The sequence below is a fragment of the Larus michahellis genome, chromosome 8 (assembly GCF_964199755.1).
Source record: "Larus michahellis chromosome 8, bLarMic1.1, whole genome shotgun sequence".
NCBI lineage: Eukaryota > Metazoa > Chordata > Aves > Charadriiformes > Laridae > Larus > Larus michahellis.
Genome location: NC_133903.1, coordinates 38,518,801 through 38,546,795, shown reverse-complemented (window position 1 = coordinate 38,546,795; position 27,995 = coordinate 38,518,801). Strand labels below are relative to the sequence as shown.

At 37.7% G+C, this 27,995-nt stretch overlaps 1 protein-coding gene across 2 annotated transcripts; it reads left to right on the top strand.

Moving 5' to 3' along the window:
* Nucleotides 1-81: 81 nt before the first annotated feature.
* On the top strand, nucleotides 82-27,579 carry MTF2 (metal response element binding transcription factor 2). 2 transcript variants are annotated; one of them, XM_074597221.1, is made up of 15 exons: nucleotides 82-594; nucleotides 12,832-13,030; nucleotides 13,179-13,260; nucleotides 14,804-14,899; nucleotides 15,252-15,352; nucleotides 15,706-15,854; nucleotides 17,112-17,207; nucleotides 18,324-18,392; nucleotides 19,257-19,380; nucleotides 22,671-22,738; nucleotides 23,127-23,297; nucleotides 24,036-24,144; nucleotides 24,309-24,367; nucleotides 24,501-24,605; nucleotides 26,664-27,579. In XM_074597221.1, exons 1-15 carry the CDS (start codon nucleotides 590-592, stop codon nucleotides 27,016-27,018), a joined length of 1,788 nt encoding a protein of 595 aa, XP_074453322.1. In that variant the 5' UTR covers nucleotides 82-589; the 3' UTR covers nucleotides 27,019-27,579. The 2 variants fall into 2 exon arrangements, with proteins under 2 accessions (XP_074453322.1, XP_074453323.1); XM_074597222.1 differs by lacking the exon at nucleotides 82-594 and adding an exon at nucleotides 632-964.
* The last annotated feature ends 416 nt before the right edge of the window (nucleotides 27,580-27,995 follow it).

Below are 27,995 nucleotides of genomic sequence, written 5' to 3'. Positions count from 1 at the left end.
CCAAGCGCTGGTGGGGGATCCGCAGGGCGGATGAGGGCAGCGGGGCGGGCAGCGTTAGCCAGGCCCAGGCCGCCTCCCTGCAGGTGCGGCGGGGAACAATAGGCAGCGGACGGTGGGTCAGCGCGCTCCCCTCAGCACTACCGCAACGAGTCCCGGCCGGCGGGCAGGAATCTCTCCCTCGGACAGCACGCCGAAAGTAGTCCCTCTTTGTTCACCAGCGGAGAAGGTTCGGTTTCACCTGTGTCCTTCCGCCGCGGCGCTCTGCCTCCCCGCCCCCTGGCCCAGGAGCTGCCTGTCGGCGCAGGCGGGGCCCGCCGGGGCGGGGCCGAGGCCCTTTGTGCTCCCAGAATGCACCAGCCTCTCCTCCGCGGGAAACAAAAATGGCGAGGGGCTACGGTGGAGCCGGGCTGTCTGTGAAGCGGCTCTGACCCCTCCCCCGCTGCCTTTCCTCCGCCGACGCCGCGGGGTCCGCGCTCGGGGGGGATCCCGCTGCGCACCGAGGGCCTTGGCCGCACCGGGGCGCCGGGGGGAGGCTCCCGAGCTCGCCGATTTCCCTGTATGAGGCGGTTGGCACCACTGGAGAGACCGAATGAGGTGAGGGGTGGGGGGGGCGGGCCGTGGCAGCGGCGGCGGTGGGGAGGGGGGGGCGCGGAAGGAGGGGCGGCCGGGCCCCGTGCAGGCCGGGCGCGCCCTGCAGCTCGGGCCGCCGGTGCCGCATCCCCCCCACACCTCCCGCCTCCTTTCCCCCGCGGCGGCCGCGCCACCCGCCGGGGAGGGGGTGCGAGGGGCCCCGCTCTGGCGCTGGGGGGCCCCCGGAGGCTCTCTGGGGGAGGGGGAGGAAGCTCCCTCCGAGGCGGAGGCTGGCAAGGCCGGCGAGGGGTCAGCGGTGCTCCGCAGTGACCAAAACAAAGGGAAGGGAGGTAGCGGGCCGTCCGCCGGGGTCCGCGGAGGTGCTGCCGCCGCGGTGAGGTTGCGGCGAGGCTTGCGCCAGCTGTATTTTTTTATTTTTTTTTTAATATGTTCTTGTTTAGGGATATTGTCCGAGTAGGTTGCGTTTGCTCGAGTGCGAGGAGGGCAGCACAAAAGAGGTGGTGGTCGCTGGTAACTTTGTTTTTGGTTTCAGGCTAGGCGATTTGAACGTGTTTGGAAGCTTACGTTTTTGGTTCGCTAAAATATGTTAACTGTTGCTGGCTGAAAGGATGTGCAATAACGCGTTTTCTTTTCTTTTGGTGTTTGAGTTCTGTAGGAAGAATGGATTGATACTTTTGTTAGTCGAAGAGAACAATATGGTGCTGTGTTGGGTGCTCTGGACACTGATATTAGCGTTGAAATACTAGGGGTTATCATCCACCCATGGAGTATCTGGGTGCTATTTAAAGGAGAGGGCCTGTGTAATTTAATGAAAGGGCCTGCCAGGAAAGCGGCGTAACATTTTGTTTCTTGAATTTCTGATAGTTAGGCCCTGCTTGTGACTTTAAAAGGCCAAACATAGTAATGGATAATTGCATGAATTTTTTTTTTTCCTGACTTAGTGTAAGGGAAAGTGATTAGTGCTTTGTACCTAAACTGTCAAAAGGGTGGCATAATAAGAAAACAGCTTTCTGTTTTTTTGGGATCCGTAATCAGGTTGGTAAAAGTTAACAAGTCAACGTTTGTCCCTTTTTCGAGTGCTCAAATTGCAATAAATTTGAAAGCATTTGAATTTAAAAGAAGAAAAAAAGCTTTGTTCCTGTAATATTAGAGTACAGCTTAGTAGGTTTATAGCTTTTTAGTGGAAGGAGAATAAGTGAAAACAAAGATGGAAAATATGAAAGAAGGTGCGTAATAAAGTAGTTAAAGTGAGAAGGATCTTTGCAAGGAGCTACAAGCTGGTGAAATGTGGATCTAAACTGAGAGTATAATTTAGTAAGGTTTTCCACAGTTAACTCTTATTTTGTCAAATATAGATGTGTGGCTTCTCAACAAGCTGTCTTTTCTGCTTTGGGAGTAATTTTAAATGAAATGTAGGTTGCTTCTCAAAAGTTGTCTTAATATGACTAGTTACCAATTGTCGAGGTGTATAATATATATTTTTTTTAAATAGGTGAAAGACATACGTACTATTAGTTAGTATCAAGGCTGGCCTCAGATACATTATATTTGTCCTTCCCTGCATTTGGAGATCAGGTAAAGCGTACGAGAAGAGCAGCTGTAACAAGTAAGTTGCAGTTCATTTCCTAGTAAAGAGTGGACCTCTGTGTTTCCTGGGGACAGATGTGAATGAATATAGTACTAGAAGCACCTAAAATGGCTTTAAAGCATATTTTGTGCTCTTCCTGCTAGCTGTGGAGGAGAAAGCTTGTTGGAGGGAAGAAACACATGTGACTAGAAGCCAATATGAATATTCTCTTAGTTTCTGAATTGACAGTACTTTTTGTGTGGTTGACCTCCGAGCTTGCTGCAGAGTTGGTTTCACCTTCTTTACAGGCCTTCCTTGCAGGAAATGGAGGGGAAGTGTGTCTTTGAGTAAAACGCACCAGGAGAAGAATTATAAAACCACAGGTATTGCTGGAGGGTCCTTGGGCAGGGAGGTACCTGTTACTGAAAGCACTGAAACTAGTTGAACTTACACTTTGAATTGTCTAGATTTTAAGCTGATGGCCTCTTCCTAGAAGATAGGCTCTCTATGGAGGAATGAAATCAAGAGGTTTAATTTTCTTTGAGAGGAAGGGAGCTAATGATGAGAGCATTCCTGATGAGTCTGAACATATTTAATTCACTAAATATCTTGGAGGATAATAATTATTTATGTTTGATTTATTTTTAATTTCTTTCTGTGGAGTGCTTATGAAGGTTGCTGTCCTTGTGAGTAGCCTTAAAGAAGGAAATTTCATGGAGCTCTGAAACCCTTTCGCCGTTCCACCCCACCGCGCCCCCCCCCCCCCCCCCCCCCGGCCCCGTGCAGGTCACCGTGTTGTCTGTTACCTCTTTCACTGCTTGGGTGCATGCTCATCCTATACTCGCTTAGGTATGTTGCTGGGCGTCCTGTATTTGGATGCTGTAGAAATACAAAAGGAAGCGGCTGTGTTCAAGGAGGTGCTAAGTACACAATTAAGGGAAGATCTGCTCTGAAAAGGTGTGTTGCGACCTGATACCATTGTTCTCTCCCTGGTACTACCTTCTGCCGCTTTGTGTATAAAACAGATGATCAGGCCCAAACAAATGGCTCTTACAGTACAGGAATGCCCTATCCTGTTTCCCTACATACTAAATATGTAGGGATATATGTCATTCTATAACGATCTTTTAAAGACTAATAATTTCACTTTGCATATCGAATAGAATTAAAACACTTCTAGTTATTTTTTATTTCTTGAGGGAGAATGTGAGTAAGTAAAACCAAAATCACAAATGATTCTAGTATTATGGACATGAGAATGCACTTTATCCTGGTGGCTACCTCTTTTTAATGGTATGAATCAGTCGTATTGAGGACAGTCATACTTCACAGGATCAAGGGATGACTTGGGTTAGAAGGGACCTCAGGAGTTCTCTGGTCCTGCTCAGTATACCATCAGCCATGAGGCCAGACCAGGTGGCTTTATCCAGTCAGCCCTTGAAAAGCCTCCAGTCATGGAGGTCGCACAGTGATGGGACCCTGTTGCACTGCTGAACTGTCCTCATGGGGGGAAAGAGAGAGAGAAAAAAAAAAAGCAACACAAAAACATTTCTCCCCATCAGAAACTCTCTTATTTCAACATATGTGTTACCTTTTGCCCTTCTACCATGCAATACTGTGAAGAGGCTAATTCCATCTCGTTCATCCTCTCATAGGAGCTGGAAGGCTGCTGCTGTTAGGCCTCACTGAATGAGCCTGGTTCCCTCAGCCTCTTCTCATAGGGCAAGCGCTCCCAGCTCAGACTGTCATGGTGGCCCTCCACCAAACTCATCTATTTTGATGTCTTTCTTGCAGTGTGAGAACCAAAACACAGTATTCTAAATGCTGCCTAACGAGTTCTGTATAGAAGGAAATAATCACTTCCCCTCCATCTTCTGGCTAAACTTCTTTCTAATGTGTAACAGATTCATAGACCTAACTGCTAATCACCTGAATGGGCCGCAGGGACTCACTTGGTCCTTATTACCACTTTTTTTTTTTTAGAGGCAAAACTTAATGCTTTTGTCAAGTAATGTGATGGATGTAGTTTTGAAAGCATAGAGCTACTTGAAAAAACACACTAATGAAAAGATGTTCTCTGATTACTAGGGAGTTCTTTGTCTAATCAGACAGAAGAATTCAGAGCAAAAATCATAGCCAAAATGTAAGGCTCTTTCAAGGGATTTAAAAAAAAACCCCAAACAACAATCACCTATTGGGATAGTAATGTATTGCATGAAAGTCACAAGTGATCATGATGGGTGGTATCATGGTTGACTGGGTAGAGCTGAGAAGTAAACATATTACAATTTCTCATCTTGCAGACAAGGAGCAGCTTATATAGAGTGGTTGCCCCGAAATCATTGATGGAACAAAGTTTTTTCTTCCTTAAATAATACTTTAACTTTTATTCATGGTGGATTTGTTAAGCGTTGCTTGCTTGAGTGGCCTGTGAATTGTCTTGCTGCGCGTATTTAAACAAACATGTGAACTTGTCTCATGCAGAACAGATAGGATGCTTTCATGAACACCAAGATAACCGTGTGGTGTTCTTGTGGGGCTGTTCTTTACCATTGTAGGCTGTGGAGAATAGGGGGTATCTGTAATGGTTAGAAAATGGCAAATGTTACACCTGTCTTCAGAACAGGCCAAAAGTTCAACCCAGGGAACCACAGGCTGGTTAGGGTTAACCTCACTTTGGTCTCTAGGAAAGTCATGGAGTAAGTCTTCCTGGAAGACATTTCTGAAAGGAGGTTGTAGAGAGGTCGGGGTTGGTCTCTTCCCCCAAGTAACAAGTGATAGGACAAGAGGAAATGGCTTCAAGTTATGCCAGGGGAGCTTTAGATTGGATATTAGGAAAAATTTCTTCATGGAAAGGGTTGTCAAGCATTGGAACAGGCTGCCCAGGGAAGCAGTTGAGTTGCCATCCCTGGAGGTATTTAAAAGATGTGTAGATGTGGTGCTTAGGGACATGGTTTAGTGGTGGACATTGCAGTGCAAGGTTAACAGTTGGTCTTGATGATCTTAAAGGTCCTTTCCAACCTAAATAATTCTATGACACATGGAAAGGTGGTGACTGGGATCAGTCAGTGTATATTTACAAAGGATAAATCATAACCTGACCACCTTCTGTGTTAAAAAAGTCAGGATTTGTGAGCAAGGGGAGAGAAGTGGATATTGCTTACCTCAACTTCAGCAAGGCTGAAGGAAGTGGCTGACAGGAACCTCATGAAATTCAACAGACAAAAGCAAAGACCTGCATCTGAATGAAGAACTTCATTCAGGCTAAGATTGGCTGGGGATCTCACAGACAGAAAGCAGAACACAAGCCAGCAGGGTATCCTGTGAGCAAAGGCAAGTGGTATCCTGGGCTATATTAACAGGAACAGGACCAGAAAATTGAGGGGAAGTGATTATTTCCTTCTACACAGAACTTGTTAGATGTTCTGTGAAAGACATCAAACTAGACAAGTTTTGTGGGGAGCCACTGAGACAGTTGGAGACTAGACCACTTGCCTTATGAGAGGAGGCTGAGGGAACCAGGCTCATTCATCCTGGAGAATAAAAGGCTTCAGGGAGGCCTAACAGCAGCATTCCAGCTCCTATGAGAAGATGAATGAGATGGAATTGGTCTTTTCACAGTAGTTGTGGCAGGAGGACAAGAGGTAACACACATCTTGAAATATGAGAGATTCTGATGGGTATGGGGGGTGGGGGGGATGTTTTTGTGTTTGGTTTTTGTGGGTTTTGGTTTTTTTTTTTTGTGTCCCCATGAGGAGAGTTCACCAGTGGAAGAGAGCTCCAGGGTGGTTGTGTGGCCTTCATCACTGGAGGCTTTCAAGGGCAGACTGGATTAAAGCCACCTGGTCTGGCCTCATGGCTGATGCTGCACTGAGCAGGACCAGAGAACTCCTGAGATCCCTTCTAACCTGAATTAGTCTATCATCCTGAACAACTGTAAAAATTGAAAATAATTTTGAGAATGTATTTCTTATTCCCCAACCATTACTCTTTGCTTTTCTAGACTGGGTTAGAGTCCCTTTATTCTTCTTCTGATGTGGCTTAGGCTTTTGATTGTACCAGAATACAAAATAGAGTAAAGATAAGGAGCTCAAAGTATATCTTGTAGATGTGCTGGGAGCTCAATACTCATTTGGCTGCATGAAGTAGCATAAAAGGATAGACTATAATCTAGGTTTGTACTGGATACTCTGCGTGAAAGAAATTAATGACAATTTACTAATATAATAGCCTGTTCATGCATAATTGGAACAGTGACTGTTGCAACAAAGTTGCCATTATGAAAAGCAAAGTGAACTCTTTGTTTTCTGAATCAGACTTAGCCAAAGTTTGGGCCGGGTTGGGGCGGAGGTAGTGTTCTGTTAGGTCTGTCTGTCATCTTGGCCCAGCAGAATCTTTTTATTTGGGGGAGAAGAGGTATGGTTGACACAGTGAATGGATAAAGTTTGGCATGAGAGCTCCTAAATGACAGAGGAGATGCGAGGAAGATGGGGTGAAACATGGGGCTGGGATCCAGCATCTCTCCAGCTGCTAACAGAGGTACTGGATCCCAGTCACAGGTTAGCGGCAACGTTGGAAGCATGGCTTGGTCTTGGTTATGTGGTGCTGGGTAAACCAACTAAGATCGTGGCTCTCAGAAAAGATTCAGTTCCCTTCTTTGTTGTCTTCTGGCTGTGAATTCTTGCTGCTTACCTGGCTTGTCTAGTTACCAGACCTTTTTGTGAAGTGGTTCAATTTGTTTAAAATATCGGAAAATTAATCCATATGAAGGGAAAAGGAAACGGAATAGAAAGTTTATGGAGAAGTCAGCTTGTCATTCCAGAGCTGGTGGGAGGGGAACAAGCTGCTGTATTGGATAAGCCGTGTGTGAAACTGCCCTCAGTTTTGTGTGTTCTGAGCCCTTGCTAGACCTCCACCCTCCCCCATTCCCTGTGCGATGTTAACTGTTCTGTCTTATGGAGAGCAGAACAGACTTCTGGTATTTCACAACCCTTCTTCTTAGTTCAGTTTTCCTTAAAGTTTAATAAAAGTGTAGTTTGTAACTTCAGACACAACAATTGTGAATAATCAATAGTAATGTGACACTTTCAGAACTTAAACTGATTATCTCTAGTTACAGTAAGTTCTTTCACTAGATCTTCCTCTCCTATGCGATACCACGTTTTCCAATTTTGAGAGAGATCCTAATCTATGTGAGTTGTCTTAGTAGGATGCTCTGTGTGTGTTTTCTAGTCCCATTTCCCTTCTGCTAAATCTGCTGGGCTCTCTAAACTCATCTTCCCTTCATTGTGATTTGTATTTACTGGGAATAAATGAATTACCTGTGGGTCCCACTTTTATGAGTTGTCTCAGTGGATTGAAATGTGCTCTGGGCACTTAGTTGTTAAAATTTAGTATCTTTAATTTGGCTTCCAAAAACTATCTGTACTCATATGGTAGCTATCATCTGTTACTGTTGCAATATTTGTGAATCAGGCAGCCCTTCTGGAAGAAACTTCCTGAAATTGCATGGATTGTCAGTGAAACTGTCTGTAGTTCAGTCATGCAGTCTGGTGGTGCCATTTGAGGGAGTTTGTGTCCCAAGTTGCTTGTTTGCATTTGTTCTGTTGTGCTGACAAACCATTCTGTGAAACAAATCAGTGAACTGAGATGGCTGAAAAAATAACTCTGTCAAGGGAGTTTTTCTTAACAGGAGTTGTTTCACAGCAGTTGTTACAACTGAAGGAGTACAGGAGTATGAACAACTTTACCCTGGCAGTGCTACTGAGAGCAAAGACTCTTGGAATCAAGAGGGAGAGTGCTCAGTCTTTTTAATCCTCCAGCCTGTTCACATCTTTTTCCCCTAACTTTTCAGGTTCTTCTATAGGATTGCTGTGGAGGTAGAGGAGTCAGAGGCACCAAATGAACATTGACATTTTCTAACCTCTAATAAAGGTTAGAGAGAGTTATAAGGAAGTCAAAACTAACAGAAATCTGATTTTGATAAGTACAATGCTATGCATAGTAAGCTGTCGCAGTTTACAAATCGAACTGATTTAGGCAGCTTACCTTCAGAGGGAGTTTGCCATTCTTGTTGACAAAGAATAGAAACTGTCACCTGCTGGTGCAGCATGTTATAATCTAATTTGTGAAGTGGATGAATAGAAAGTCTTCTGCTTTTCTTGCTTGAGAATATCTATGGTTATGGCCTAGACCCTGAGGTGAAAAAAATCAATGAGCATTTTCAGTACTTTGTGAGATCAACTTATCAAAAGTGCACTTCTATTTTGAAGCGTATTTCTACGTGCAGACACATTTTACTGGCTTTCCCCATTAACTAACGAAAGATTGTATGGGTGTGTAAGTACTTTCTTTGCATTGTAAGTGCTTGAGTAAGAATACAGCCACAATATACTTGGTATTGAGTAAAGGATGTAAACTAAGGTAGGCTGGGCGTGCTGTATGACATGCAATGTAACTTGTGCAAGTTAAATGAGATAAAGTAGATTTTTATATCAGACAAGTTTTTTTGAAAAACTTAAGACTTCTTTTGGATATTTTGCAATGAGAAGTTCTTGGAGAGAAACTTTTAAGATGGTGTGGAAAGTGTTACTTAAAGATTACTAATTTTGTTGTTAACTATAAATGATGTGGTAGGAAGGTGCTATGGAGCTAACTTTAGGGAAGACTTAAAAGCAAGCTTCTGGAAAATGTGTAAGCTTTAAATTAATTTCAGAATTACCGAGGAAGAAGCTATCCTCAGCTTGCATTTTCACTTAACTTTCAACAGAAATTTTATTTTAATGGTTGGTATGGCTTTTTAGTACTCCACTACAGCAGAGTGTGCTGTGGCAAGACAGATGAGAAAGTTATTAACATTTTAGGCATGTAGTGTTTATGCTGGTATGCGGTGAATTTCTTGTGATTTCTTGTGTAGTGTTTCCAGAAGGCACTTCAGAGACACCTACTTTAAGTAACTTACGGCTTGCTAATTAAAGTCAATTTGTTAAAATGGTAGGTCTTGCCACTTAATCTCCATCAAAAACATGGAGGGAACGTTTCCCTGAAGAGGAACTTCTTATCCATGTGGAAAGCAACTGTTAAGCTAGCTCCAAGTGTCAGCCTATTGTGATAACTAACTCTATTTTCAGTCTATGTGTTAGATAAACCATAAACTGCCACAGCAGGAGCTACTTCATGAGCTGTTTAGTCATCACTTCAGCAGTGCTATCTCCCACAAAGAGAGCAATGTTGACAATGGAGAAGTGTCTGCTTTATTGGCTCAGACCTTTACTGTGTGTCAAGATCCTTCAGTGTCTGAAGTAGCTATTGTGAATTTAGGCTGTTGTATAAGTCAATGTATAGAGTCATTTAAGTGCTTTGTGCCAGAAAGGGATGCACAACACATTTTTGTTACAATTTGAAGGGAAGATATGGGACAAACTTCTGTACTAGAGAGAATGTCATATGCTTTTGAAGACTTGTTTAATATAAAACTAATAAAAATCATTGATTTTTTAAATGGAAATCTGTACTAGATTATGTATAATAAATGAATTGATTGAGTCTTCTTGCTTATTTTATACAAGATCTTTCGCACCTTTTTTCAAGAATGGGAAAAGAGGCAACATCCCCGCCTTTTAGCTGCTTTCTCTAGTCTCCTAAATCAAACCAGATGAAAAGCTGGAAAGACAGTCTTTGAATCTCTAGAAAAGAGTAGTTCTGTCAAAACACTTGTTAAAATGTTTCAAGGTGCACTAGTGAATTTGCTTTAGGTGCTTTGAACTACACATGGCAACTTATTGATCCATTTAATATGCTAAATCAAGTTCATAGATGTAATTTGAAGTGTCCAAATACTTTTGAAGTGTATTTGTTATGGTGAGTCCTTTCCAAGAAAAGGCTTGTTGGCTGAGACCGGGTTATAGTTTCACAACTATTTCTAGTCTGTTTTGATCAAGCCTTGCCTAGCCTTTGAACGTTGCTTTCTTTGTGCAAAGTTGGGTGTGTGTGTAGTCAGAAAGGTTTGGGGAACTGAGGAAGGTAAACCCTTTTTTTTCCCATCTCTTTACTGCCTGACTTCAGACACATTTTTTTTCTGAGCCTGTGTGGTACTTGGGTGTGTAAGTAAGTGGTTGCACAGATACAAAGGAGACAGCAGAATGTGGCTGCAACAAGAGTTAAGGGCTGGGGCCCTGCTTCAGAGGCCCTTGCAAAAATATAAACTACTGTACAAGATAGGGGGCAAAATCTTGCAGTGATGTAGAAAAGATGGTAAGTTTAAATGATGAAATGTTCTAAAGGTATGAGGTTATTCAGAATAACGTAGGAAGTGTAGAAGGACTTTAAGCTATTGACTGGATAATAAAGTGGCAAATGAAATCTGGTGCAAACAGAAGTAATACCCTGTGGGAAGAGAAACAATAGTCTGGGAGCAGTTAGAATAAGAACCTGCAGATTCTAATCATTCTTTGAAATTTTTAACTCAATGCCCAATTGCAGGGTGCGTGTGGGGGTAGGCTACAAATGTTATTAGTTGGAAAGGAGCAAAGGATAAAAAATGGCCTGGGCTGCCATGCTGTCACTCTGTTATTGTAAACTTACTTTGAATGCTGCGTGTATCTCGTCCTATTTATCAGAGGTTAGAGAAGAACTGGGGAAGAGCAGCAGTAACTTTAAACAGCTTTCACATCACATGAGAAGCAACAGAATTGGTAGGATTCTTTATCTGGGAAATATGTCCGGCTGGGTCTAAACATCATTACTGGGGCACGAAGGGAGAAGATGGAAAATGACAGTTTAGTTTTCTGATGCAATGATGAAGGGTGTCAAATGAAGTGACAAAGTGCCAGCTGTGAAACAAGCCAAAAAAAGTGCTGCTTTACAGGTTCAACAAAACACATAGAAAAACTTGCAGAAGAAAATTCCATTGAGAACAAGAAAAAAAAGACATTACTGCTTGAGATCTTTGGACCCACAGCCTGTAAGAAACCTAGAGAATATCTGGGAGACGAGTGATGTTCTAAGTTTTGTCTGTTCCTCTGGTCTTCCCTAGTCACCTGTCTGAATATTTTTTGTATTTGGGATCAGGCAGAACTTAAACTGGTAACCCGGTTGTGCATGAGGCTGACAGGGTTACTGGGGTATGTGGGAAACTTGTCTGACCCATCACTGAGCACTGGTTGCTCTTACTGTCATGTGATTGTTTAGACTTACACTGATTATAAGTATGCTTAATACAGCTGTCTAATTTTATTGTATCTAACCTTCTTGGTTTAAACTGTTTAGTACAAAAATAAAAATAATTGCTGATTTCTCTCTAGAATATTAGCTTTTGTCTTTTTACATATTTTTTTATGTTTTAAGCCATTATAATTCCAGTTTTATTTTCATATTGAATGTAAACTTTTTAGGGAGAAGGAATTCCGTTCTTATTGAAACTTTACAATAACTTCTCTAACATCTGAACAGTAATTCTTGTCAAACTATGTAGGACACTGATTCATTTACTGGTTTTCTTGGTGCTTTGTGATTAATTCAGATATTTTTGTTGCTGATAATGTGCCTAAGCTATCTTGAGCAAGGTGAAACTTTGCTCTTTCAGTTGACTCTATCCTATTTAACTCCCTGAGCTGTCTTTGTGTTTGCATCATAGTTATACATACATTTAGTTTCTAAGGAGAAAATACATTTGAATGTAGGAATAGTAACTTTGTTTTACAGTCTCAAATTCTGCCTGTTACTTATAAAGATTCTTCCTTGTGCATCATCTGGTCCTATTTTATAATTTTCTGTATTTTACTCCTTTACTTGGAGCGTAGTATTTGATAGCTAGTCTGACATAAAAGCATATTCACATTTACATATCTATAAATAGGCTATATATTGTGGAATTGTATGAGGGGAAAAAATGATTTATTGTTTCAAGTAATTAATTTTTAGTTTCATATGTGAAGAAAGGTTGCAAGATATTTTGTTTTTGCTTCCTTATTCTTTTCCTCTGTGATTCTAACAGAGAGGAAAACTTATTTTACATTAGAAATATAACACTTAGAAATTCTTCCTGTGCTGGAAACCTCTACAGCTATGCTTACTAGCAAAGTGTGATGCAGTGTTGGAGGTACCCGAGTTAGTATGGACATTGAGTTGGCATAGCACTCAACCTGGTTTCTCCCCCCCACCTCGTTTTTGTTGTGTTGTGGTGTTTGGTTTTTTTTTTTTATTATTATTCTGGGTAACTGACTGCTGAGTACCATGTTAATTGTCAGCTACTATTCTTCCTACCAAGGTAATGGAGTTAGTACCTTTTTAGCTTCCTTGGAATTCTAGAAAGCTATCAGTGACTCAAGTGACTAGTGTTTTGCTCTAGTAATCCTGTATTGAATTTTATTGATGCATTCTTTGATGCTTTTGGTGACTTTTTGAAGAGTCTCTGAGCTGGAAAGTTTGTGTCTGCCTGTCTCCATATTTCTTTATATAAACTTTTTTCAAATTTTGTAGGCTCTTATCGTAGGAGACCCACCACTGCTAAAGGTGTGTAAAGTCTTAAAACATGACCAGGTTTTTAGCTACCTGAAGTTCTGGAGTTAGCTAAGCGAGTTCTAGCTGTGAACCATATTAATATTTGAAGTACACGGTTTCTTACCTAATTCTGATTATCTTTTCTTTTGCTTCCCCCCCTTTTTTTTTTTTAGAGACTCTACAGCGGTGGGTAATTCACTGGTCCATAAGCGGTCTCCTTTACGTCGAAGCCATAAGACCTCAGCATCTCTGACCAAGCTGTCGTTATGTGATGGACAGAAAGCCAAAAAGCCACTGTGTAAATTTGAAGAAGGTCAGGATGTCCTAGCTAGATGGTCAGATGGCTTGTTTTATCTTGGAACTATCAAAAAGGTAAACAAATTTTTAACTTTGCTGGAGTCTTACAGTATTGTATGTTGGTTAAATATTACAGTATTATTGTCTCACTTAGTATTAAATACATTCTTCTGTTTCATCCTTTTACTCATGACTTCCACTGTATATATTTTTTTTTTTTCAGATAAACAAACTGAAACAGAACTGCTTCATTATATTTGAGGACAGTTCCAAATCCTGGGTTCTCTGGAAGGACATACAAACAGGCAAGAACTTCAGTGAAGTAGTCATTGTTTGGTATTTTATTTGTTTAGATTACTATATCTGTTAAAATAAATTATTATGTTATATTCTTGTATCCTAAAGAATGATATAATTTAATGTGACCCAGGATCATGAATTAGGCAATTATTTTTTTTTTAAAAGTATTATTGTCAAACAACACCTTATCATTGCAGTTACTTTTTTGGTCTGTTTTTGTTTTTCATTTTAACATAACTATGTGCAGGGAGGGGAGAACAATTCTAAAAATAATCAGGTTTGAGTTTATTTGGATGGGGATAGAGTATAATACTCTGTCTTAACAGAAAACCCCAGGCCCTAATTTACACCAAGTTTATGTCCTCCTATTGTTTTCAGTTGAAACAACATGACGTGGAAAGAAACCAAAGACTGGAAAATCCTAGGTTTGAATGGAGTTTTCATATTTAAAAGTAACACCATAACTGTTGCACATAAGAAACCTTTACAGATTTTGGAGTATTCATATGGTATAAAGAAATGTACAGTTATCAAGTGAGACATCTATTGTATATTAGCTTTGATTTTTCAGATATTTGGGGAGTAGCTAGTATTTTGATAATCTAATGCTAGTGAAGCATGGATGACAATTTCAGTGGCAATTTCTTCTGTAAATCAGATTCAGCTTCCTCATCATATAAAGGCAATGGAAATTGATCTGGCTTTTGCTGATTCTGGATGTTTAAACTAAACACTTATCTGCTAATAGAAGAAATTTTGTATGCATAGTAGCAGAAAACCAACTGCCTTATTTCTGAGAAGCTTTTAAAATACTGTTTTTCTGCTTCAGTGTAGTGCTAGTTTATGATCTTCAATTCATTTATTGTAGCTATCAAACTTAAGTGCATGAGTGTGGTAACATGTAGATGAAGTAACTTGTGTTTTAATTCAGATTTTTACATTGATACATGGTATAATTGGAGCAAGATAGTTTTGTTTCCAGTTTGCAAGCTAATGTTTTTTTCTTACCTCTGCTGTTACTGTGTGCTTTTGTATGCTTGCAAATATGTATAAGTACTAATAACATATCTCCTAAGAGTGGTGGAGTTTAATATTAAACGACCTTGGGCAGATCTGTCAAAAAGATATGCACCAAATTGTGCATATATTTACATGAAAAGAAGCACAAACTAATGTAAATACAAAACATATGAGTTGCCCAGATAGGATTTTTAATACGTATTTTTAGCCTGCATTTACATTCTTTATTCAGTTATTTAATTTTTATTGTTGATATTAAGGAGCCATGGACTGCATAGTAAATAGGCAATATACAGGCCTATAAATATCCAATAGTCTATGATAAGTCATATAAATATTTGTAACATACAGTCTGTATAAAATGTCTGAATTTATCTTTGTTAGGAAGTTAGGCTTTGTAACAATATGTTTCTACAATACATGGATCTGTAACTGAAATTATGAAAAAAGCCATACATGTGGTAACCATTCCAACTGCAGATGTAAACTGAAAAAAAAAAAATAAATCACACTTTCATCTTTGTCTAGGAGCCACTGAAAGTGGGGAAATGGTCTGTACAATATGTCAGGAAGAGTATTCAGAAGCACCAAATGAAATGGTTATATGTGATAAATGTGGGCAAGGTAACTAGATTTTTTTCTATTTACTGCACTTTAAAAGATATTTTGATTTGTTCTATGCTGTGACTGGCTGCTCAACTGATCTTAAATTTTGTAGCCCTTAGCAGCTATTAACAGGTTAGTGAGTAATGATAATCCATGTTAAAGTGACTTACTGTTCTATAGGTAAGGTTTATCTTTTCCATTAAGAGAACTTAAAAGACCTTTTTGAATGTGTTACTAATCTTCTTGATCAGAGTTTTGGTACTTAATGATGGATAATGCCTTATAGTTGCATTAAAATTATATATAGTTAATTCCCTGTAAGCTTCTTTAGCCATTTTAATAACACTTTGGTTCATCATTTTTTATACAGGTTATCATCAGCTGTGTCACACACCAAATATTGATTCCAGCGTGATTGATTCGGATGACAAATGGCTCTGTCGACAGTGCGTTTTTGCAACAACAACAAAGGTCTGTTTCTAGAAAAACATTTTTAGTATATCCTGTATTGCATGTGTACTTTGTTTTTTGAAGTAAAAAAAAATAAATAAAAGAAATAGTGCTTTTTTTCAGTGGTTGCTTTTTTTGTTAACTTTGATCTGAATGGAAGTTTTATATGTTGGGAATTAATATTTATTTTAGAAATAGATGACACTTGGCTTACAATTTATTTTTTAAAAAAATATGCTATTATTAAAACATAAATACAGGTGAAAGTATTTTACTTTATTACAGACAAATTTTTGTAACTTTTAAATTAAAGGATTTGAAAGTTTCAGAAATATAGTATTGGGTTTGTAAACTGATATATTTGTTTTTGACAGAGGGGTGGTGCACTTAAGAAAGGACCAAATGCCAAAGCACTGCAAGTCATGAAACAAACATTACCATATAATGCAACAGACCTTGAGTGGGATGCAGGTCATAAAACCAATGTCCAGCAATGTTACTGCTATTGTGGAGGACCTGGAGAGTAAGTAAACAGATAATATAGAAGAACTTTTCTCCATAATGCAGCTGCAGACTTTGGCCCTATTCTTGTAGACTTTTACTTGTGAATTTGTTAATTTCTGTTTCTACTGTGTGTAGGTATTAAATTCGATGCCAAGTGGAATTTTGAATTTATTTTTTTAATGTCTTAGAGGAAATACATTAGTAATGGATTTCCTTCTCCCATCAGATCTTCTAGGTGGTTTTAATTTTGTCATGTGACCATCACATAATATCACAGTCCATCCTACAACAAGCAAGAATATTTTTTTTTGTATTGCTACTGTTAATGTGTTGAGATTGGATGGAGTAACTTGAGCTTCTTGCAGTTCTAGGCAGTGCTTTTCTCATGTTAACTCAGCTCTGTCATTAGTCATGAATATAAATGTATCCAGAGATTATTTCATTAAATGTTTTGATTCTACCATAACATCATGCCCTGGATTGCAGTTGTTGGTGGGGGGAAGACTTTTTTTACTGTTATGAAATTGCAGAGTCCTCTGCTGGTCCTTTCTTACAAGAAAGGCAAGAAGAGCACTTCTTAAGCAGGTAATGATAATACTCTGGTGTCTGCATGGATGAGTGAATGAATAAAATAGCATTGAAGATTTGAAGTGAAGGCAAGTCAAGAGTCCCATAAAGAAGTGAAGCTTTTGAGTTTATACTCACAGGACAGAGCTCTGGTTTGAGAATTTTGCAGATGTGGACAAACATTGCCTTCAATTTTTCATGGTTCCGTTTCTCAAGGGAGAAGCTGAAAAAGCTTCTTTTGTAACCTACAAAGGTTACAAAACCTTTGTAAATTGTGAGGTTGGTTTTGGGGATTTGAGTAGTTGAATCCTCAGAACAAATGTTTGTGACTAAATGTGGCTGTGCCGTGCTTTGGAAAATAACAAGGAAGCTAATCCAGTATGTGAGAAGGAGCTTATATGGAGTTAATGAATTCTTATTATCGAGAATTAAAAGGTGGTTGTCAGAGGAAATTAAACTTTTATTTTCTTAATTCAGTAACTTTATCTTTTTACTGGGCTATCTTTTATTATTCGTAGTCACTCTTTTCTAGTAATGATTCATTATGGAACTCAGTATTACTGAAACATCCTTACAGATGACACTCTGTTTTATAAATTGTGAAAATCAGTTTGTGTCAGAAGATCCCTTGGTATTTAATTTAAATGTAATGAAGAACAATTTTCAGTAAGTCTTTTAACACATCTTGTTTTTCTTTCTGTTGGTGAAGCTGGTATCTAAAGATGTTGCAGTGCTGCAAATGTAAGCAGTGGTTTCATGAGGCTTGTGTGCAGTGCCTCCAGAAGCCCATGCTTTTTGGTGACAGGTAAGAAATTTAAGCTGTACTTTACGGTTGTCTTTATTTAAAATTGGAGGGAATTTAGCATATGAGCTTTAAGGCATCTGTAATACTACAACAGTATTTTCCAAAAACGGGGTGAGTTTTGTATAGGAGATTATACAAAATAAAGCATGTGTTCAGGTGCCAGGAGCCAGGAAAATGCAGTTCTTCATCTCAGTTTAGTGAAGGAGGGTAGGGTGATGGAGTGGTAACCACTGGATAGTTAAATTCAAATAGTTACTTACTTCATTCTTGCGTGGAAGTTCATTATACTGGCTACTGGGGGACTGGAAGCTTTAAAGCACTTCATTTTAGTGGACCTGTATATATAAGTTGTATAAGGGCTTTCAAGTTCACATTGTGTAGGTGACTAATCTCTTACATGCAACAGGCACCATGCTTCAAGATAGGCTGTCAGTGTGTGCTGCAGTAGCTGTTCCCTGTACTAGTAGTACAGTATGGAGAAGTGGAGAAAGCTGGAAGGATAGCTAGACTGAGGGGAGCTCTGTACATCCTCTGTTCATATGTGATGAGTTGGGACAAAAGGAAATGAAAAAGAGCGCTGGTCTGTGCTTTCATTTTAAGAGGAACTTGGAGCAGTTGAAGCAGATGAGAGAAAACTGGAGAAGGGAATCAAAGATTATCTCATTCATTATCTATTATACTTTGTTTTAGCTGTTGGTTGTGGTGGAATGTTTGTATGAAGGAACTGAGTTAGGACCCAAGAATGCGTGGGTCCTTTAAATGCATGTTTACACTGGGGCACAGGTTTCTGCATTTGAAAGAATGGAGTGCGGACATTACAGATAATCTTCACTGATACAGTGACAGGTTGAGGGACTTTCTTAGGGAGTATAAAACAGTGGTACCAGGATAAAATTGAGGAAATACCTTGTATCTGGCCTGCTAGGTACCAGCACAGACTGTGGAAGTTGATAAAGGGAAGGTGGAGGATGAAGGGACTCTCAAATATCATGTAGCTGGGTTTCTGCCCTGCTTAACTTTAATTTTTTCATAATTAGGATGTTAAAACATTGTGTGTGTATGTACAGACATCCACCACCCAGACGTGTGTATATATATGTGTGTATATATTTTTAGGTTTTATACGTTCATTTGCTCAGTTTGCAGTTCTGGACCAGAATACCTCAAACGTTTACCCTTGAGATGGTAAGTAATGAATTTATTTAAAAAAAAAAAAAAAGGTGAGTTGAATACATGCTCTGCTTTTCTTTTTGGTATTTTGATTCTCCCTGCAAAAAAGGAAATACATTTGCTGTCTTGAGTTTTTTCCCTGAGTTGTTCTTACTGCTTGTATGAACAGGGACAACTTTTCCTTCAAAGTTTATCCTTAAATGTAGAGCTAGCTATATTGCAGTTGTATGTTCTGGGGATTTATCCCTGGGATTGTTCAATAAAGTATCAAGCAACTACTCGTTGTATATGTGAAGATTGAGATATCTGAACAATGTCTTTTTTGCAGTTTTAGGATCCTGCCATTAAGATAAGCCAAATGTAGTGAGTCCTAGAGTACACGTCTTGACACACTTTATAATAGTTTCCTAGATGAGACATAATGGTTAGTTGTAGTTTGAAATCTTTGAATGAACCCATATTAAAATTATATCCAATTTAGTGTACGTATGTGCTAACAAATATATGGTGGAAATTACCTTTTTAAAAGTTCACCAAAATACTTGCATGAATTCAGAATTGATACATTCAAGTATGAATTCAGACTTAAATATCCCATGCTTTAGACCAGTTTTGGAGTTTGAGAGCATCATGACAATGAGATGAGGCAGAGATGAAAGTAAGATTCAAAGCAGAAAGAATCACTTGAAGAGAAATGACAGGAGACTTCGTAATGTTGTTCCCTGGATTGAGTGTTTTAAGTTGTGCTTTGTGTCCTTCTAACTATATTGTGCTAATAGATTTTTCTACTAAATTATTGGAAAGAAAAGCAATTGGAAGAAAGAGACTTCTTTCCCCCGCCCCTCTGTTTTTTTTTATTCAAATATTTCTGAATTCTAGGGTAGATATAGCACATCTATGCCTTTACAACCTAAGTGTTATTCATAAGAAGAAATACTTTGATTCGGAGCTTGAACTCATGGCCTACATTAATGAAAACTGGGATAGATTGCATCCTGGTGAGGTAAGTAATGGGAATACTCTCTTCTGTTTTTCCTCACAGTGCATACATATGTCCTGAAAGTTAGCGACCTATGAACCGTTTTATTCTGGGTGTTAAATCCTTTATTACCTTAAAATCTGATAATCATGAATAATGAGACCATCTTTAATTTCCTTGCAGAAATAGAATGCTTTTTAAGTGGTGTATGTTATTCTGAGCTGTAAAATTTCTCAAGTGGTCCATGTAACTATTATCTTATTATTTGCGTAGCAACTCTAATTATTTATACTCAACTGTTTATTCTGTTGCACATATGTATTTTCCTCTACTTCCATTTTATAATTCTCATAGTTCTTTAATATTTTCGTGTGCACAGGCCAGAAAACCTAAATGTAGACCTGAATGCAGAGTATATTGCTTATGAAGACATCTTTAAAGTCTCTAAGGTGTAACACATAACAAATTATTGTACACAAATATTTCCTCTTTCCTCCTTCTTCCAAACACGGGGGTGATCAGTTCATGTCCATGTCTAAAGATTGTTTTGATCCTTTTCCAGTCTGATTCTGTTACTTGTCAAGGCGTCTTGGTTTTAGTTCACTACTATACTGGTTATTTTTCCAGCTACTTGATTTACTGGACCATTACCTTAGCGTTACAGGAAATCCATTTCCCCAAGCAGACTGACTTCATATTTAACTAAGAGGAGCAGTGTAGACATTTGTTTCTGCATGTAAAGTTGCAAAATTTATGTCTAAATTCAAATTGGCATGCTGCTGGTAGAGTTAGCACTTTTTTCGTGCATGAAACTTGTTTAGGGTTTTGAATTTTCTTAATCCAGGTGGCGTATAACTAGTTTGAAATTTTCTTAGCATGAGTACATGCTACTTCTAGACTTCATTTCAATAAATTCATACATTTGTAATCCACTTCTACTAGCAGACACAATTTGAGAATCAAATGTATATTCTTGGTTTAAATGAGTGACTGCTTCCCATAAATAATGGGAAATAGCTTAAAATACATATATTTAGACTTTGAGTGTCAATAGTTTTAGAAGGACAAGCAAGCACTCAAGCATTACTTAAAAATGACAAATAGTGTCATTATGAATAGACATCTGGTTTACTTTGAGATATGTGGCATCTCTTAGCTAAGTCATATCAAGTCAATAATTCTGTCACACCAAATCTCAAACTTTAATTAAAAAAAAAAAAGGCTGTACAAAATGTGGTAATTCTCACACCGTCTTTTCAATAGAATGAAATGTTCTGGCTGTCTTACTGCACAGTTTAACAAATACGTAAGCTGTGTTTAATTTTGACTTTCATTTGTCTTAGTATTGAGGGAAATGTAGAAGAAATTAATGTTTGCTTATTTCACACAATATAATTTTTTTTAGATCTAACATAATTTCATGTCAGAATGGCTGGTTGGAGCAGCCTTTGTGTGGATGAGGAGAGTGGAGCTATCTAGCAGCCATTGACTTGGAGAAGTTGAAAGGCTGCAGTCCTCATTGTGCTCTTCTTTCCCCTTTCCACTTTCAATCCATCCGTGCTCAATCTATGTGAAAACACATAACCAAGTGGTAGGAAGGAGAGGGGAGATCCAAAATAATGATACTCACGTCTTTAAGTCGTCCTTTTGGTACCTTAATCAATATTTCTAAACCTTCAAGGAAGCTACTTCTTTTATGTCTGAAGACTGCACTTTTGATGGGATAGATTTTGTATAAATGCATAAAAGCTGTGTTGAGGAAATCTTCAAGTCTTTATTTTGAAAAGATTCTAAATGTCTCTCATGAAGCTGGGGAAAATTGTGTCTTGAAAAATTGGAGGCAAATGTATTTTAGTACTTTGGTTAATCTGGTTGCCTTATTAAACAGAAATTAGTCACAGAATAACATCTACAAGTTAATGGGTTTAGGGGTTTTGTAATATTCTTAGCTTGCCACTTTTAGAAATGACACTTTTGTTTCTTTTTCTGTCTGCTTATAATTGAAAAAGAGGAAAAGTTGTGGTGTTGTTTTTTTTTTTTAGCCATAGGTAAGATAGGAGTAAATGGTGTAATTATCAGACCTCCTAAGCCAGTAATTTTTAACACATTATTTAGGATGCAATAAATATAAGGCAGTTTTCTGTAGTTAAGTGCTACAGAGTTGCAAGACCTCTGGGATAGCAATTGTACTGAATGCATATGGTAAATGTGTAAAAACAGTTGTTACTTTCTTTAGCTAAAATTGGTTGAATACCTCCCTTAACTTTAGTAGTCAGGTAGATTGACTGTGAATCTTGCCCCAAATCATATTAAAAGGTTGTTTTTTATGAGTGTATCTACTCATTTATTTAGTTGTTAGCTAAAGGTGGTTTTTTTGAGCTGCAAATGTTGTGCAGTCTGCTCTGTAGTATCCACGCTAATAGTGAAACTTATAAACTGTTTGTCAAATCTATAATTAAAGATAAATTTGCTGCAGAGCCAATTGGATATAAATTCTGGAACATTTTGGTATGGCAACTGAAAATGTGGTAGCTTCACTGGAATTTAAAAATAGCTGTCTAATTATAAAAATAATCTTATTAAATTCTGTTACATAAGTGTTGTGTCCACTTCTTTATAGTCACCACCATACTTATTCAGCGTTATGTCTCTATAATTCATAAGTGTGCAGTTTTTCAGAGGTAAAATTCTATGTTTTGGTAGCCTGATAGGGACTAGCTACCTCAGGCTTTGGTGCAAGAAGAGAGGTTAGACTGGGTCTTAACAAAAGGGGCATGAAAATGGATTTACTTTTTTTTAAACTCTAACTCTTCTGGGCCTCATCCTTTCTTTTACCATGTTGAGTAATGTTGGCGAAAATGAGAGTTGGGTCCTGTGGCAGAATTTTCATTAAAATGATCACCAATAAAATAACTTATGTTCTTGTGTCAATATAGTTATGTTCTGCTTTCAATCTCTATTAATTTGGGAGTACATAATGCCACAGAAGAATTCTTGTTAGCAGTCTTGGGGAGGCAAGCTAGTATTATATTCTTTGACTATACTAAAATTCTTTGAGATATTTTTCTGGCACTTCTTACAAGCAAAACTCAAATTCTTTGTCCTGGGCTTGATCCTGGCATGAGTTCTGTGGATGTAAATCACAGAATACATGGGATAACGATTAATATCCTTTGGGGTTAGGTAGCTTCTACAGCTAATACATCATAAATGTATTCCACATCCAAATCTGTAGTTAGAGTAACTCAAAGTAACTGGAATCTTTCTATTACTAAAGAATTTGACAGGCTAAATGATTTCTTAATACTTCACAGCTGGCTGATACACCAAAATCTGAAAGATATGAGCATGTACTGGAGGCATTAAATGATTACAAGACCATGTAAGTTATCGGTACTTTTTGTTTTAAATGTTATTTGCCTATTTAATGTGATGTAGATTAGAGTCTTCAGTCTCCTTTGCGTAATCTATCTGATAATTGCTTTGGGTGCAGATAACGTTTAAATACTGTTTCTATTTCAAACTATAACATTACATAAAATTTTGAGTGGAACCTAGATCATGAGAAAAAAAATTGTTTTAACTTCCGTCCTCTTTCCACTTCACATTCTGTATTTGAGAGTGAGGATTGTGTTAGGGGAAAGAGGGGTATAAAATAGCATTAGAATGAATATTCTGATTTGCATAGTTTTGTTTTGCATGTATGCTGTTATTTTAAAAGTTGTTTTCCCTGGGGTCAGAATTTTAACAATTAATCTAAAATCCTCTAGGTTTATGTCTGGAAAAGAAATAAAGAAAAAGAAGCATTTGTTTGGCTTGAGAATTCGTGTTCCTCCTGTGCCACCAAATGCTGCTTTAAAGGCTGAAAAAGAACCAGAAGGAACTTCTCATGAGTTCAAAATTAAAGGCAGAAAATCATCTAAACCAATCCCTGATGTCAGGTAAAATAACCCAGTCATTCTAGTAGTGTTGGGGTAAATTAGGGTACTTGGGTATAATTTTGGTGTCTTCAACAAAGGCCCTTTCATTGTATAATGTATTTTTTTTAAAATAATGGTAAAGGTGGATGTCCTGCCTAAGCTGTGACAGTGGACTATTTGTGAGAACAATGTCTTAAAATGAATTTAATTAGCTTTCTCTTAGGATCCTTCTTTAAAAAAAAAAACAAAAAAAACCCCAAAAAAACGAAACCAAAAAAACGCCACCGACCAACCAAAAAAAACCAACATGAAATTTAGCAGTAAAAAAATAGAAAATATTCCAACTTTGCTGATATCTGGGAAACAAAATCTTTTGCCTTTCTGGAGCTCTTGTGCAATAATCTAACTAGAATTATGATCATAGAATCATAGAGTCTTCATGGTTTGAAAGGAGCAACTTGTATTAGTAAGTGTGCCATCTTTTTTTACCAAGTGTGATCATATGAATAAACAACTTTAACACTTGTTCATTCCTTTTCAACATTAGGGAGTCAGTAATGTCATTAGAAAGATCTTGTATCTATTTGTTATTCTAGAGGCAAAAATATATACCTGAAATTTTTGATTTAGCAGAATAACCTCATTTAGTGCAATGTCTTAGAAATAGATGTGTAATCATGTATTCATTGCCAAAGGAAAACATCTATTCAATAAAAACTGTCTTCAATAATACAGGACAAAATATAAATTTTCTTCTAGGGAATTAAGTAATGGTATAGAAAGAAAGGGGAAAAAAAAATCAGTAGGTCGTCCACCTGGTCCCTATACAAGAAAAATGACTCATAAAACTCCAGAGTCGTCTCCTCTGGTAAGATTTTAGATATTTTATTCCCCTTTCCCCTCCCTTCCACCCCCCCACCAGATTATAATTTTTGAATCATGATATTCCCCCATTCACCCTCAAACAAAATTGATACAGCAATTAAAACTTAATTTGAAGTAGTACTTTTTTTTTTTGCTTTTCCTCCTCAGGATAATGAACCGGTTCCAGTGATAGAAAACCCAGCCTTGGAATTGCCCTGCACTGTTGGGTAAATTAAAAAGAAATAATTAAAAAAAAAAATCCCTGTAAAACACTATAATACCATGTCATTTATCTGTTTGCTCAGTTTTTAATATAACATTATTTTCATTATATGGCAACCCTGTTATCTTGTATATCAGGAAATCTGATGGAACTGCACATTCATCCAATACCTCAGATGTGGAATCCACAGGTGCTGCCAGTATGAAAGAAACTACCTCATCTAGCATTTCGAGACATTATAGGTAATTATTTAATTACTGTATTTGCAATAGAGATTAATATTTGCAATATATTCATTTTACTAAAACTTTGTGAAAGGGGGGACAGGAAACGATTGGTTCAGTAGTTTTTCACCCTTAAAAAACAGAAGTTGCAGGCATCCTACAAGAGATACCTTGCCAAAGCATGACATGGAAATGTTCCAAGTCTGGTTTCTTCAAATCTGAGGTTCTTTTGTACTTTCAGTCAGTTCTGAATCTTTTGACTAGCTTCCATGAAATCTGGGAATTCAGGTAGTTCCAAAGAAATTATAGTCTAACAAGATTCATAAAGATAGATGCTTGGATAAGAGAGACCCAAACCAGCAACGCACACTTACAGAAAGTCAAACAGTTTTGTGTCCTAGTCGTTGCCAGTGCTGTGTTCTAGGGTTTTTTTGTTTGTCTTTTTTAGTTGAAGCTTTGGCAAAACAAAGGTATAAGATGAGGTAGGAGCTTGACATAAGTTGTGATGCAGCCATAGTAGATATGAAATGGAGGTAAGGGTATTGCAGAACTGGTGGGGCAATAAACAGAGAAGAACTGAGGACACTGCGAAGGGGTATAACATTGGGGATGTGGTGATTCACTGGGATTTGGAGTAACGAGCAACTGAGGTTCAGATTAGAGCTTTAAATTGCATGGGGAAATCTAAAGAAATAGGACAAAAGAAAACTAGTCTGTATTTGTTCTGCCTACAACACTCAGGGTGAGGGTTTTTTTGTGTGCTTACTAACCACTGTTCTTTGTTGATGTAGAATATGTAGTTAAATTACATTTACTGAGAAGAATTAAACTCCATAAACACTTCCTAAGCTTAGTTTTCTAGTAATGGCCACAAAAGTGCTGATGTGTACCCTGAATTAATTTTAGCAGCATTTGGTTTTGTAGATTTGTGTGTGATTTTGTAGATTGTGCTGTGATTTTTCTACAGCCAATAGAGCATGAAAAATTTTTGGCATGGTCTTCATAGATAAATTATTAACTACAATCAACTTTTCTGCAAGTAAATTGTTACTTGAACTTTTCCCTCTCTCGAGTTTAGCAAACGTAAATTTCTCTTTTATTCAGGTACATGGTTCCTCAGTCTACTTATTTTGTCTCCCCTTTGGTTTGTGCTATCAAGTGCTTTCATGAATCATTTTTGTGTGCATTACTGCTACAAATAATCCATCTTCAAAAACCCATGTTTACTTCAGACTTCTGAAATTGTTACCTAGGGGCTTAAGTCACTGTTTTGTATTTCTGCCCTTTATTCCATTTTTTTTTAAATGTTAAAAAGATGCCCTCTTTTCCTCAGTATGTTACATAAGTCTTGAACATCAGAGTTCGCATACCACTTAATTTAGGACTTTATCAAACATTTTCTAGTATGTGCAAATTATAGATGTAGGTTTTTACATAAGGATTTATATCTTGGACACTTGGTTTATTCTTCAGTAATGTCAGAAGCTGCTTTTTTTCATTACCAGATATAGACCGGTGTAAGTCTTGGATATACATATTTTTCTGGCCGCTTATAATAAATCTTCACAAAGTCATGTGTACTATAAAACGTAGTCATGTAGAATAGATTTTGTAATATCTTCTTTTGTATTTCAGAATTTTAATTTATTGAGATAAATGCAGCTTAAAAAAACATACATAATTTTTTTTAAAAAGCTGTATTTTTAATTTGTAAATTTAAGCACATTTGGTGCAGGCTTCTCTGAAGACACTTTTTAAAATTTGCTTAAGAATGGGGTTAAGCTGTATCAAAATAGTACTCTTTAACATAACAAGGCATAAATTAATATAATTCAGGTAACTTTTCAGACACATTGTTAAATTAGTGCAGTTTTCCTTATGTAAATAACTTTTATTTTTCAAGTGTCATATTAATAGTCATCTATCTATAGGCAACGAGTATTTTTATCTGTGAAAAACAGAACAAAGAAGTTATGAGTTACATGGAAATAACTGATGATAAAGCATATATTTTGCGTAAGTTCCTTGGAGCTAATGCTGGTTTGTTGTTTGTTTTTTGCTTTTTTTTTTTAATAGTTTATCTGACTCAAGAAAAAGGACTCGTACAGGAAGAACTTGGCCTGCTGCAATACCACATTTGAGAAGAAGAGGTCGCTTTCCACGAAAAGCACTCCAGACTCAAAATTCAGAAATTGTAAAAGATGATGAGAGCAAGGAAGATTACCAGTATGATGAACTCAATACAGAGATACTAAACAACTTAGCAGATCAGGAGTTGCAGCTCAATCATCTAAAGAACTCAATTACTAGTTATTTTGGTGCAGCAGGTAGAATAGCTTGTGGGGAAAAATACCGTGTTTTGGCTCGTCGGGTGACGCTTGATGGAAAGGTGCAGTATCTTGTGGAGTGGGAAGGAGCAACTGCATCCTGACTGTAGGACTGAACATTATGTTCACTGCACTGTCATCTGTAAGTACAGTTCATAATGCAGAGCCACGAGAGAAACGTGTCTTTAAATGTGTTTCTAAAAACAAAACAAAACCAGTTTAGCCTTAACATGTAATTGTTATCATTACAGCTCTTGTGATAAAGACTTATCTTTTTAAAATCTGATCTGAAACTTAAATTTTTTAATCTGAACATTATTAGATTGTTTTAGGTTGGGATATTTTGGGTTACAATTGCTTAAAAATGTGCATGGTGTTTTAAAAAAAAAAAAAGACATTTTCTAGAGAACATTCCATGGATACAGTTATTGTGATTTAGAGAAAATATTATGTAGATAGCACAAATCTTTGAAAAATTTTGGTTTGTTTTCTTACCCAAATGTTTGCAGAAATGTATTTCTATTTCAATACTTTCTAGATTTCATAAGTGCAGTGTATATAATGCCTACTGAAGACTGTAAAATACTGAAGTTTTCTTTCAAACAAAGTGTAAAAAAAAAAAAAAAAAGAAAAATATATTGAGCCTGTAAATTGCTCTGTGACCAGACTTCATTGTCTTCTTAATATATTCTTTGTGTGTGTGCGTGTGCGCGTGTGTGTATATACATATGTATATATGCACACATTCTTGTGCATGTATATATATGTGTGATTGTGACCTATGCAATACAAATTATGGGATTGGGCAGCTTCTGAGAATACATCCCATAATTCTTTTTTCAGGAATAGTTGCCAGTATTTACACAGCAGCATTTCTTCTCAGGCTTATTGGGTGCTGTTGCTTTCTATGTACTAAGGAAAAGTGTCAAACCAGTGCAGCGTGTTCTGGCAATGGGTGCAGTCATTGATGTTCATATGCTCTAGGTAATATAATCCATTATTTTCCATGAGAATTAACTGTTAAAAAATAATTCAGGATCTGAACATTTTGAAATTAACTCTACTAGAAATAGCAATTTGA